This window comes from Apteryx rowi, unplaced genomic scaffold (assembly GCF_003343035.1).
Source record: "Apteryx rowi isolate R43461 unplaced genomic scaffold, aptRow1 scaffold_137, whole genome shotgun sequence".
Taxonomy (NCBI): Eukaryota; Metazoa; Chordata; class Aves; order Apterygiformes; family Apterygidae; genus Apteryx; species Apteryx rowi.
The window spans coordinates 1,031,614-1,046,023 of NW_020447608.1; the positions used below are offsets into that span (position 1 = coordinate 1,031,614).

Sequence of the window (14,410 nt, forward strand, 5' to 3'; positions counted from 1 at the left end):
GGGCCTCGCGGGCGGCTCCCTCGTGCCGCCGGCGGAGCCGGACCCGCGGCGCCGCCTCCTGCCCCGCCGAGGGCGGCGGGCGCCGCCGCAGCGGCCGGCAAGGCTGGCTGCCCCCGGCGCTCAGGGGACGGCCCCCTTCTCCTCTCCTCCACGCGGGGCTTTTAAACCGCCTCGCGGAGCTCGCTTCACATTTCCCACGGAGAGGGCAAGAAAAAAATAATAATTAAAAAAAAGTCCCCTAACGCCAACCCCCGGACTTTCAGCCACGAGGCAGAGAAGAAAGTTTAGCATATTCAGGGTTGACATTTTCTGATCGCCCCAATTTTACAAATGAAAAAGCACAGCGAAACAATGCTAGCGAGGAAACGGACCCAGCATGTTCACTAACTCCTCAGCACAGCTCTCTCCACGAGTAACTTTGTTTTAGAGGTCTTCACCAACATGCTAGAGCTACAGCATCCTCTTGCTCTCTGCTGCTTCCACTGAGCCCCCTGCTATCTACATGGGCAGGTGCAGTCTAGACATTGCACCATCCATGTCTAATTTAAGGGGACTTAAGCCAGCTGAACCAGGCAAAGCTATTAATAAGAGCTCAGAAGACATTTCGTGTGTGTTAAACATGTTCAGGATGACAACATCTCTTTATTGTTCAGATGAAGGGAAACACTGCTTTTAGTTTGGTCCAGGGATTTAGGCAGCAGGGAGGAAACTTACAGAGGGAGCAACCAAGGTCTCAAGCAGCACAGCAGAAACCTGGAGTACCAGAAGCAGTCATGCAAGCTGAGGTTTTCAGAAGCATGCAAGCAACACAAAAGCACAAATGTTTCCGAAATAACAATTGTGCTGATCTTACTGCAAGTTTTGGTACTATACACAAGACTCATTTCTTGTAATTAGGAGAGAAGATGGAAAACTGGGAACCAAACCAGGAGCACATTGATTCAGTGTAGGCAGCAGTGAGGCTCTTCTCTTTGGAGCACTGAAGTTCATCCCTGAAAGTAGGCAAGTTCAACGACACAATGCTACATTATCAGTCCCAGCCCAATCTCATCTCCCATGGGCCTTCCTCCTAAAGGGCCAGTTCTCCACCAGTCTAATGGCACTGCTTGCAGTGATAGCAGGAGACTGGACCTTTGAGGCCACTACTGTCTCCTGTAAATTCCCATGCTCAATACCATCATCCTTCAGATCATGGCAGGCATGTCCAGGAAACATTTTCACTGTTGGTCAGTGATGACTGCATCAGGTGTGATGGATGAGACAGTGCATTGCATCAGAGCTGTTCAAGCCAAACCTGCAGCTAAGACAGTGGGAGAAGGAAAGTAACATGGGTGTAGACAATTGTGGCTCTCTTCTGAGCTTGTCTGCCCCTTTGCTGCTTCTCTGAGCATCATTACAGTTTCAGGAGAACAACTCTGTTCCAGACCTGCTGTCTCTGGGCACAGGACACCCTCCCTGGTGTGTGCAGCACAAGACACACAACACCCAGATCCTGTTCAGCCCAGCAGGATCCAGGCTCTGGTCTCACACCAGCTCATTGCTATACCAATGGCTTTCTTTTGGCTCCAGCACAATGGGAGGTAGGACAACCAGCAGAACTGCCTGTACTGAAGGATGAAGGTATGTGGGGAACAAGCTGAACATCACAAAGACCACATCAGTGCATCTGTTGAAAACAGAAGTCAGTGTGCCCCATTGCCAGCAATTTTCCCATCCATTCTTCCTAATTTGGTGTCCCCCTAACCCCCCCCCCAAAAAAAAAAAAAATTGCAGCTCCGAGTCACTCCCTCTGCAAGCAAGCAGGACCCCAGGGCAGTACTCGGGCAGCAGGCTGCTTATTCACAAACTCTCCCTCTTTCCTCCAAACCTCTACTCAGCCTCCACTGGGAAAAATAGCACCCATGGTCCTCAACACAGGTGAGGCTCAGGTCTCCCACAGAGCCTGTGCTCAATGCTAAGCATCCTGCTAAGATCAGGCCCAGCATTTTCAGCTGAGAACAGGAACTCAAAACACTTTTCCAGGTAAGGCAAGATGGTCAGAATCACTGATCTCTGTTAAAAATACAGCATTTTAGCTCTCGTAATAACTAAGAAAAGCCTGAAAAAATTATGATCGCTACACATGTAAATTCTTGGAAAATGGAGGATAAATAACAAGCATTCAACATTAAAGAAAAGTCATGAACTGCAAGTCAATGTTATTTTGGAGGCTTGCCTGGGGGTTGGAACTTGCAAGTTGACAACACTCAGTGTTTCCTGCTGTTGGCCACCATCTCCTGATCCACAACAAGCTCACATTAAAATCAGTCTCTGGGCTGTATGGTTGCAAAGAAAACATTTACAACAGGAACCAAAGGTGAATCAGTGCAGAGACACCTGCTGAAGCTGCAAGGAGTCTGAAAGAGCAGCTAGGAGAGAAGTGGGAAATACCAGGTTAATCTAAGCAGGCAGACTAACACAAGCCCAGCAATGACAAAGCAAACATTAACCTTTAGCTATCTTGTGGCTGATCAAGCACATAAGTAAAAAACATTAAGTGTCATCCTATCTGCATCTGCACAAACTACTCTGAATGACATTTCAGCTTGTTGTCACAATCACATAGCCATGGTGCTTTACCAGAGCCTGGTAGACCCTACCAGACCCTACCAATAAGAAATGAGAGCAGAACAGCAAGGGAGCACTGTGCTAACAGAATGCTGTAAGGGAGAGTGGAGAGCCCTAACTAGATGTGGGATACCAAGAAACAGATTCAAAGGATATACACGCAATCAGAGCAGCAACCTGGGCTGAATATTTGCCTAGCAACATTTCGGATATATTCAGAGCCAGATGAAAGGAGTGGAAGAGAAGCACAACAGAAGCGGGTTATTGTAGTAGGAACGATCAGATCCTGAATATGAGCAAGATGGATACAGAAAATGCACACACACCCTGGAAATGCAGGAGATGAAGATGGGTGAAACAGGGAGACAGCATGGTGATTCTTCCTAAAGCTTAACTGGGATCTGGGATGCCTTCCTTTGGGTCAATGCAGGTATTGTACCAGGTATCATAAGGCCAGCAAACAAATGCAGATTTAGCTGTTGCCTCTGATGGAAAGGGTGTCTCAGACAATAGCAATGAAGCCATTGGGTAATGGGAATTGGTGGCTTTTGTCCCAGGTTTTGCCCCCCTCCACCCATGCTTTTCCTCCATGCTGCAGATGGTGGCTGCATGCTGCGTGCTTGCACATGCAGACAAGACACAAACGCCAGAACAGACCAGCCACTAATGGCTGCAATGAAACCGCTGAGCATGACCTGCCTTCTCCTTCCACAGATTGTAACAGTTACATAAGGGGCAATGGGCTGGTGATACCCCTGCCTGCCTCTTGACACCCACCACCCACACTGGTGTTAAGCTCAGCAGAGGCTGAGAGCTGAAGACAATTAACTCCTTCCCTACCCCTCTGCAACAGGGGTTGGGCCTCCAGGCAGGGTAAGGGCACATTTAGGGGCAGTTTCCCTGCCCCTCTACATGGGTAATCCATTTTCATTGCCTTCTGTCATTGCTACTTGTTCTTTCCATCTTAATAGGAAAAAAAAAGAGCACAGTTTTATTTTTCTGTGACAGAACAGGTTTCCTAAGTAAAGGAGGAGGGAGCTGTAAGGAGGGATTTGAGGTGGGAGACAGGAAGAGCTCCTGGTAAGAAACATCTGAAAAACATTCATATGATGTAAAAGAGCAAGGACTCAGGAGATGCAGTGCTTTTCCCTGCATGCAAAACAGCTTCTCCCTTGCAACCATGTCTCTGTCAGAGGAGTTCTTCCTGCTGCTATGGCACTGAGGTGTAGTCCAGAGAGGATACGAAGTACAAGGAAAAACAAACAAGCAAACCTCCCTTCTTGTTCAAGTGTTTAGCAAGCCTTCAGATGTGAAGAAGCACCCAGGATGCATCAAGAAGTTGGGCACTGTGAAAGCTTCCATGGTCTGTGGGTTTCTCTCAGTGGTACCCAACTCCCTTGGCTCCATGTATCTAGCCTGGCATCTCAGCTCTTTTCTGAAATGTGCTTGGATTTCTCCAAGACTTTCCCTGGAGCTATCATGAGTGAAGAGGAACCAGGTCACCAGCACAGGCTGTTCCAAAAATCACCTTTAGGCCATTTGGAAAGAGGGGAGGCAGATTGCCAGTGAAGCTCGATGACCAGCAAAGAAAGAAACATAATAAAGCTTTAGAAGAAAACAGATTTATAATGTTAATTGGCAGAAGATCTCATTAATTATTCTAATCTACAACCCCTTCAAATTACAACACCAACACTCAACTCCCTTTGCCAAGTGTTTGCTTTACTTATTCAATACCTCAGTTTACCCACTGGGAAAGAAACTTGTCCAGTCTCATAGTACAGTGTGACAGAATTGGGAATAACCCCACAAACACCATTTCCCAACCCTGCACGCAGGGTTCAGGACACCCGGAGTACATACTTCCCTCGCCATGGACATCACATCAGCCTGGCCTAGGGATGACTATGCATGCTGCTGTGACACTGTCAGTTTTCATCTCACTTGCTATACTAACAAAAACTAATCTCCCTCTGGATTCCTGTTCTTTTCCAATTCTACTTCTGCAAGTCCTCATGAATAATGCCACTCTGATCTAGCTACTTCATGCTCCCTGCTTACCTTGGGGCCAGCTTTCTGGGCTTGGCTCATTCCCTTTCTTCCCTTTGTCCCCAGCCTCTGTTTGTCAGAAACTGCAGACCATGATGTCTCCTCTTCTCCCCACACTCCCCTATCCCCATCCTCAGGTGGGAACATAATTCATGCAACATTCCCACCAGTTTTCTAAGCTACCCCTTCAGGATGCAATGCAGCACAGCTCAGTAGCCCAGCAAATCACAAAATGCAGTTGCATAACACAAAGCATAAAATGATTAAGGCAACATCTGCAGAGCTCACTGACTGTCATTGTGCCTGTGGGGAGGGCAGGGCAGCACTACCAACCTTGAAGACTTGGGCTATGGGGAGAAGCATAAGCAGAGGGAGGTGGAACAATGTGTGGGAGAGAATTCAAAAGCAGAACAAAAAAGTAAAACATGTCTTTTGGCTTCTTTTTGCCACCAAATATCCCCAGGTTCTTCTTAGATCTCCCATGGCCTGGCTGGGGAAAAAAGTGTGTACAGACAGATGAAAACAACCCAAAGCATGACAGTGCATGAACCAGCTGGAGAATCCAAAGGGGACCACACAGAGAGCTGACAGGCTAAGAATTTTTGACATGAGGAGAGCAGCTGTTGGACCAGGTCTGGCACTGACAGATGTACAGACCTTACCTAGGTTGTTATTCACCTCATGCTCCCTTTAGTACAGTAATAATCAACCAGTTGCTACCCCCACCCAACCAGACTGCGATCTTTCAGGAAGCAACCTCTGCCATCCCCTTTTTTAAATCATTCTACCTGTGTGACTTAAAAAGTCACTTTACCACAAATAGTCTCAACATACAAACTGAATTTGATCATAAGACACAACTATAGAGGTGGGTACAGATGGACCTGCGCTCTGAGCTGGTGGGATGCAAGGCAGCTGCAGTCCCAAAGCTCTCCAGCCTCATTAGCTCAATGCTGTGCTCCTGCTAATAGAGCCTTGCAATCTGGTGCACACTGTGTCAGCACAGTTACCCTGCTTCTGTCCTACCTAGGGATGGTTCACATGGGCTTGGATCAGCCTCTGGCTATTCTTATACTTCTGTATTAGATCATTCTTCAGCTGCTGAAACATCACGGCAAAAGCTTAGAGAAAGGATGCTTTACTCCCTGAGGAGCCTCCTCCATAGTTTCCCCACTAGCTTTGTCTCATTTCAGAAGCACTGTCAGTGCTCTTCTCTGAAGTGCTCATTGATTGTTTTTTCTCTGATCTCAACTCTGTCTCTGCTCTTTCCTTCCTTCTTGCAACTGGAATCGATACTATTGACTAGAGTGACTCCTACAATCACTTGACCTACAGCAGTTGCCTCTGAGAATAACGTCTTTGCTGTGATCTACTGAAACAAACATTTTGCTTCTAACTGCACCCATTCCTTCATTGCAAGGCTATGCTAGCATTATAACCATTCAGCTTTGCATTCAGCCATTTGCTTTCAAACTAAACCCCATGTGTTATTGTTTCTATGTATGGGATCCTTTTCTGCTTGAGGCCTTCTCCTCTTTACCCATCTAAGGTATTCCAATTTTGGGGGTCTGCCAAAAATATTTTCCAGTTCAATGAAGTTTTGTACCTGTCAACTCCAGAGTCAAAATGCATAAGCACTGAATAAATATTTTGATTCTGTCTTGAAGAGAATGATGCCACATCATAAAGCACTTTCCAATCCATTAATAACTAAATAGGATGTTAAACAGCATCTATTAAGAAATAAAGACTTTTAAAATCAGCAGGCATGGATAGCTTGCACCCATGAGCCCTACAAGAGCTGCCTGAGGCTATCACATCTCCAAACTACTTATATTGTTATTATTTTTTAGATAATCCTTGGAATGTCCAGAAATTGCAGCAGAATGTAGAAAATAAAAATGTGCCAATATTCAAAAAGGCCAAGCAGGATGAAAGAAACTTACTTGTCTGGTAAAAAACTGCATGGACAAAATAATGGAAAAGTCCAGCAGGGGAGCTTACTGTGAAAACATCTGAAGATGGGCATACCACTCCTCAGAGTGATCCATCAACCCATACCTTTCTGTCTTTGCTAAATAGTGGACCAATTCTTGATGTGTCTTTTACTGCTTATGTCCTGACAGTTTCTCACTCTTTGACGTTCCTCATTATGTGTACTTCATTTTGAGAGACTTTTTTTTTTGGCTTTTTTTCTTGTATTAGTCTTTCACAGTAGCTATTAGTAATTTGACAGTCTCCACTTTCTGTATGCTTTTCTTTTGTGTTTGAAGTCAATTAAGAACTTGTTATTTAGCATCTGATCTTTGGCTCCTTACTGTTCCTGGCCTTGCTTTGCACTAAGATAGTTGGTGCTTGTGCTCTTGTTATCCTTTATTTGAACACCTCTCTTCAGATGTGCTTCCCATGGGATTCTACCTGGAAATTACTAAATTGTTTAAGTTCACTTTCTTCAGCTGCACTGTCTTTATTTGGCTGTTCTCACACAGATCATAAGTTTTAAGAAGGGAATGTACCATTTCACCCACTTTCTCATTCTCATCTCAGACAATTCCTCTCCATTTGTCAGAAAAATGTCAGCTAGTTTCCTTCTCCACTTCACAATTTAGAGGAATCGCAACACTTAGTAGGCTATGCCTACTCCAATGAAACACAAACTTTACATTTCCAGAGCATGTATTACATGGGTCAGAGCTACAGAGTTAGAGACTGTATATTAGAAAAACACTCCAAAGTATACGACAGCCACAATCCTTGGATGTACACCAGGAAGCAGTTGTAAGAGTAATGAGGATCTATTTCAGCACATGGAATTGGGGAGACAGATCGATGCTGGAAGACAGTACGTAGTCTGGGAAAGCATATGGGTAAACTGAAGAAAATGAGAAAAGAGGCACTAGAGATTTGAGGACTACAGAAAGCACCTTGCAGTGAAAGGATCTAATTGATTAGCAAGAAGAAGATCAAGCAGAGCTTCAAGACAGTGAAGACAAAATCTATATGAAGAGAAAACACCAGATTGTGAAAGAGCTTTGTTCAGGAATGTGTAATGGGACAACGGCTGGAATTTAGAAATCTAGAAACCAGACAGATACAAAACAAGAAATAATGAAAACCACATATACCATATTTTGCACATGGAATCTATCATCAGTGCCCATCCACATTAGACCTCACTTACCTGAAGAAAGGGAAAGCCTTTTTTTTTTTTTTAAAGAGGGCAGGGAGAAGTAAAGCTTTATTTCAGATGTTATCAATGTGTTCTGAACACTTCTTGCCTTTTCCTTACAGTCTTCATCCCTACACTCCAGAACAGCTTCTGTATCAGCAGTCCTTCCTTCCAGAAARATGGTCCTAACCAGACAGTATCCAAACACCAGCTTGCACTTTTTGAAGCAATGTAAGATATCAGTAGGCTTTTCAGTAAGGGTTATTAGCCTATTTTATCACCTTGTGCAAGCCACAGTCCAGTTTCCAGCTGTCCTGGCTGGCTTTACTCCAGCAGCCCTTGGGACATGTCTAAGTAGACTGACTGGCACTCCTCCAACATCGATCTTGGCATGTTTGATAACTAGGATAGCCACAGATAGGAAGGCTGTATTTTTTTTCTTTCTAGCTCCACCCCAATGTCACAACCCCGTTACTATACTGTACTCATAGTATACATTGCCCTGTCATTACAGCCTGGGGTGGAACCAGATTCTGATTTATAGCATTGCCACTTGTATTCACAAAATCTTGTATTTAGTTCACAGCAAGGGCCTCACTTGTATGAAACTGTGCATCAGTCTGATGTTATGGACAGAACACATTCAAAATACAAATCACAGAAAAATTTTGGGCTCGATCCGTCGATTCAAATGCCTATAGGCAACGTACCAGAAGCGTGATGAATATACCCAGTAAGCATGACATATTATACATATCTACAGTTTAACACAGCTTTAATGTGAAGAGATAAACCCACCTCAGCAGACAGTACTTAATTCTCATCCAAATGTACCAGTTTCATTTCCCACTGTGCTTACCAACACATCTCTTGCACAGCAGTAAAACATTGTCTCCTGGAACTGCAGTCCAGCAATATTTGTAGGCTAAAAGTTGATGCTGGCCATGGCTTCTGTTGTGTAGATCACCACTGGCAAAAATCAAACTCTCCAATGGGTCCATTTAAAGTTCGTGTTGCTATTTGGGGGGGGGGGGGTGAGGAAGAGAAAGAAAAGGGTGGGGGGAAAGATCTAGACTCAGAGTGTTTGAAAGAAGAGCTATTTATTACAAAATTAAATCCCAAATTCTACCTCATTTTCCATGAGTTCCTGTACAAAACACATTATAGCTCAAGAAAGCATTCTCCCATCCCTACTGTACAGTGCAGTAACCATATCTCAGAAGAATTAGAAGACAGTCAGTTCATGGACTGATGCAGACAGACAGACAGACAGGAGTACTAGCAGCATTAGTAAGAAAGGTTCAGAATACAGGACAGAATTACACCACCACTCCAAACTTCTATTCAGCCACGGCCAAATTCTTGAAGTATGGCTCTAAACAGCTCCCCTTGTAAAACACAATAAACTTGCCAAAGTTTTAGGACCAAATAAAAATTCAGCAAGAGTGGTTTTAACACTAGTATTTCCTCTACCTCAACTATTATTGGTGACATTCAATAGTCCTTGACACCCAAAGAAAAGGGCATGRGGGATTTTAAGAATTAAAGCAACTCACAAGCAACCATGAAACCCAGATGTTAGTGCCTTGAAGAAAAGGACAATGTTTAGTCCTGACTGCTTGCAACCCACAAGCTCCCTAAAGAAAGCAAGTATGCTGTGGAGGTAGAGTTCTTATTCCCAAATTTCCCTTCCCAGCCGGAAAGAGCCTTATGATGTTGTAGCAGTCCACACATTTTATCTTTCACGATACGTACTGGGCCAATGGCTGAGAGGTCACTTGCTGTAAAGGGGAAAAATCTTACCTACATTCAGTTGGTGGACATGTAGGGCCACTGCTGAGGAGATGTTCACATCGCCAGCAGGGGCTTGAGAAGAGGAAACAGTGTTTTAATGGTACTTGTACACAGAGTGCCAACCCAGAGCCTAAGTCACACAGGCATAGCTCTGGAAGGAAAGTCACTAAGCCCAGCAACAACTGAGAGCTTCAGGTAAATGTCTGTTTCCACATTGACAGTTGGTTCACTCAAGTTCCCTGAAGAAGATTGCCAGAGGTACACAGGAGAGACAGTTCACAGAAAAACCCTGCCCTATGAACTCTCAAATAACACATCTTTTTACCTTTCTGTAACAAGAGTCTGGATTTGCTGTCAGTGCATGTGACAGGTATTTATTCACTCAGGATACTATAAGGCATCCAGTCCTACCCTTTATTCAGACACACTTTGTAAGAAATGGAAACACAGCCTAAAGACCCGAAGAGAAGCAAAGAAATGTCCTGTACGTTGTGCAGTACTTGAAGTGGAAGGAACAGAATGGGGATATAAAAAGGTAGATATTAATGCACTCTGTGCAACAATGAACCCATCCAATTAAGACGCAAAAAGAAAATTCTCTGCAGACCAGACTGGTGGCGGCTTTCCCACTCACAGGCCTCTGAATAATGCTGGTGACCAGTGCATGACACACCAAATTTTCCACCTGGAACAAAGGCAGCCTTGGCAAAGAAATCATCACTCAAATCCTCCTCAAAGTCACACCTCTGTCTCATAGCATGAGTAGCCCACTCCCTGGAAATAGGCCAGCTGCTGCTGTGGGAAGAGGTGGGTATGGGTGTCCTGAAGCAACTGCTAACAAAACCCTTTTCAGATGGATGGATTGTCTAGGATAGATTGGATATGCCTAGAGCCTTCCTGTTTATCTACCAAAGACTGAAAAGGTGAAAACAGAGTTTACACATAAAAAAAAAATCTGAAATGGGAACCTGGAAGCCTGCAGCTTTTTGTCATTTGATTCCATAGATACACAGTTTGATTAAATACTTTGCTAGTGATAAAAGGAGCCCTGTCAGGCAAACCTCAAAGAGAGCAGCTGCTCTAGAGAGCAGCATCTTCTGGCCTTGGAAAGCACCGTTAGCTATTTTCCACATGACTGGGGAAGAGGACTAATAAGCAGTCCTCAAGATGAACCTGAACTCATTCCACAAACAGGAATGGAAAAACTGAACTGAAACAGCTCAAATTGCACTCAGAAAGCAAAGAGAGTGCCCTACTCCCTTGCTTCATGTCTGCACCGCTCCAAGACATTTAATGTAGCGTTAGAGTCAGTAAGGGGATCAGCATCATTATATTTTACTGGCCTCACAAAATATAGGCTATTATTTTGTTTTCAGCTACAGCTTGACAGATTTTTTTCTGAGAAGTAAATATTGAGGGAGAAATTCTCAGCTAAGATAAATTTTCAGTCTTTCTCTACTGAAAGAAAACAGAGCAACATCAATTTACACTTTCTTGAAAATCTATCCCTTGGACTCCAGAGGCTGCAGATGAAATGCATGCCCTTTTAATGTCTGCCCTCTAGTCTTCAGAAGTAGACCTTTTAATACTCTTAATTCCAGATGAAAAAATAAATCCTGCTGGAGGCTGCTCCCTCTTGTGGGATATCTAGATTTTTTTCTAGTGTATGCCTCCAACCCACTACTAGCACACAAGATCTAAGAAATGAATTAGCCCCAATGCTAACCAAGTACTCTCAACAGCAGATTTCCAAATTGTCCGTGCTAAATTAAAATAACCCTTTGTTTGTATTGAAACAGAAGCTGAGTTTGTACACAGGAAGCTGAACGTGAGCATGACAGTTGTCACTTTCAGCTGGTCCATCTAAACTCAGCTGCCATCTCTGCTAGAAAGATTATTAGCAACAGAGGAGACAGGACTCTGACCAAGGAATACACTGGCTCATCTTCCTCAGGCAGCTCCTACAAAGCTGACTCTTTCAAAACCACTGCAGTAACTGAGGTTACTGAGTTGATTTTTAACTCCCCAAGATTTAAGTTGATAAGTAAAGAACTTTAGAAACTGTCATTTCAAAACACTCACAAATTTCTTAGTTTTTCCAATTAGTGTTTATGGCAAGTGTGTGATCATGTGTGCTGAAAAATCCATGTCTTTAATCCATGCCTTTTATCAGCCCCTGTGGCGATTCCTCCCCATGGCAATGGGATCACTGTATGGAAAGCTCATATTCACAATAGCAAGGCATTAAGCAGACAATCTCACCAAGAGGAGAGGATGCTGAATCACATCATTGCTACAAATGCAGTGGCGCACTGTCTGCCTATCATGTTGCCAACAGGTAACAATCTGCAGCTGCTGCTTTAACTCCTGTCAGACCAAGCAGGATTTGAAGAAGTTTGCAGCCTTCTCCCTCACCCTTCTTGCCTATATATCATCTCTGTGAAGCCCTGTCTCAGGCAGGTTGGAGCACTTCCTGCAATAGCAAATGGAAAAGAATCATCAAACCCATCAAACCTTTAGAATCAAAAGCATACGTCCATACCATCTGAGTTAGTTTCTATAGAAGTCAGCTTCTGGAGGGAGATGTGACACATGAAGCCAGAACCTTACGATAGCAAGCAGCTGCCTTACTGATCCTATGGATCCTCTATTAAAGAAGAATGAAATTAAGCCTGATCAGAGTCTCAGTCCTGCATACAGAACAACTGTCTTGGGGATGATAACACAAAGCCCTTCTGTGTTGCAGGAAATATATTAGAATTCTAGGTTCAGTAAGAGAAAGAATGCACAATTCATGTTTGAAAACAGACACATTCACCTGTTGCTCTCTCAGTACACATAATTTTGTTGCAAGCCTGAGAAGTGGACCAAGGACTCTGAAATGACAGGCTTGAATTCACTGACACCTATACAAAATATTACTTCTTGAGACAGAAACACAGCTGGGGTTTAAGTGTCATTTGCTTTGGATGCTACAAGGTAGTAACAGTAAACTGTTACAAGAAATTGAAATTTGGGCAAAGGGTGGGAGACTGAATGAAAGGAACATTTAAAAGGCCCACAAAAAGGAAAATAACAGAGGAGAAAGGAATCAATAACTGATAAAAAGTGTTCTGCTTTCTAGGAAGGAGTGGATTCAACATCCAATGGCTCTTGACACCTAACACGTAAATAAGTTTTGCCTGGTATCACATTTTCTTCAATGCAGTAATTCAATGGTCAGCCATCTATGAGAGGGAACTTGGTCAATACAGCAATATGGTGTGCAAGCGCCTTGGACACTGACAGCCAGTTTTGCAGATGCCACATTCATTAAGATGACACCTTCCTCCTAGAAGTACAGGTACTCTCATTGGAACAACTGGGATCAAAAGGTGAACGACAGCTGCCAGTACAATTTCCAAGCTAGTATTTTAATTCCTAGCACATCCCCAAGGAGGCCAGTCTTCACAGTACATTGGGATGGGAAATAAATTACCTGCTGCTTCCATTATAATTTCCTGTGTAGCTTCTTTGCAGTTCTGCACGAAACTGCAAAGTGCTGAGCTGGAGCAGTCCAACTGTGAGTAGAGGCTTGCTGGGTAATCGTTATAAATGGTTAAAGGTGTTCAGAAAGCAAGGCAATTTACAGGCATAAACAAACAACCTCCACCTCCTCTGTCTGCAAAGGGCCTGAGAGACAGGCAAGGCACAGTGGCTCAGGGAGATTTCAAGTGGACACCCTTTCAGTTCGGTCAAATTCTAAAAGTACAGGGTCAGCACAAAAAAGGCAGACAGCCAGGGCAGAGTGGTATAGAGATCCCCAGATACTTATATGAAGCTTAAAAAAAAAAATCGTTATAATAAAGGCTGTTAAACATGATAAAAAACCCTCATGTCTCAGACACTGTCTGGCTCCCAAATTGCAATGGTACTTGGATTACAAAAAAGAAGATACACACGTACACACACATCCACACATGTGAACATGAGACAACACACACCCTACGACTTGTGCAGGTCTCATTCCTGGAACAACACCATTGTTTGACTGTAAAGGGTTCTGATATATTGCTCATAAGAACTGAGATTTAAGTAGCTGGTTTTCCAGAAACATAACCTAAAGATTAACGACTTGAGTCTTCCTCAGAGGGCCTTCTCATGGTCACCCTCTTCATCTTCCAAAGCAGGCAATACAAACAAATGCCGAAGCAACAGGGCTACTAGATCCAGAGTTCTCCAGAGAAGGCATTTTATAGTCACATGTCTCCAAAGCCCCAGAATCAGCCTGACATGCAGCAGCTCTCACATTTCTGTCTCTGCTTCCAAGCTCCCTTTGCTGGCTCTAGAACTCCCAGGACTCCATCCACCGGAGCCCTGCCATGGGGCTGCTCGGGTCTGAGGCCATGGGTCCTATCATGCCRTAGGACAGAGGATGGAAGAGGTAGAAGCTGTGGAAAGAATCCAAATAACCATCAGGGACTAATTAACTGCAGAGTGTTCTGTCTCAAGAACATTGCAGAAGATTAATCCATACAGGTGACCTATGGGAACTTTGTTTTTAGGCTGCTATAAGCTCCACTAAGGAGCTGAACCCAATACACATGGTATGTAGCTTTATCACAGGTGGTACTTTCTCTTAGAAAGCAACAGCTTTGGAGCAGAGACAGCAGGGGAAATCTACAACTGTTCATCTATATTTGAGGGATATGACACCATCTAGTATGGGGATTAGAATCCGAAACTATGGGTTCAGAGGACAATAGAGTGTTCACACTGAGTAGTGGGGTAAAAGAATGAGATTCCCTGTAA

At 43.9% G+C, this 14,410-nt stretch overlaps 2 protein-coding genes across 9 annotated transcripts in view; both read right to left on the reverse strand.

Moving 5' to 3' along the window:
• Nucleotides 1–13,619, reverse strand: part of NGB (neuroglobin) — a 20,804-nt gene extending 7,185 nt beyond the window's left edge. The window contains exons 1-2 of the mRNA XM_026057161.1: nt 13,603–13,619; nt 8,685–8,841 (exon numbers count right to left, since the gene is read on the reverse strand). Coding sequence (XP_025912946.1) covers nt 8,685–8,714 — 30 coding nt within the window. The 5' untranslated portion in view covers nt 8,715–8,841; nt 13,603–13,619. The remainder of the gene's footprint in view (nt 1–8,684; nt 8,842–13,602) is intronic.
• Nucleotides 8,874–14,410, reverse strand: part of POMT2 (protein O-mannosyltransferase 2) — a 34,624-nt gene continuing 29,087 nt past the window's right edge. For all 8 annotated transcript variants that reach the window (XM_026057146.1, XM_026057143.1, XM_026057145.1 and 5 more), the window contains one exon: nt 8,874–14,049. In XM_026057146.1, the coding sequence (XP_025912931.1) occupies nt 13,944–14,049 (106 nt within the window). In that variant the 3' untranslated portion in view covers nt 8,874–13,943. The remainder of the gene's footprint in view (nt 14,050–14,410) is intronic.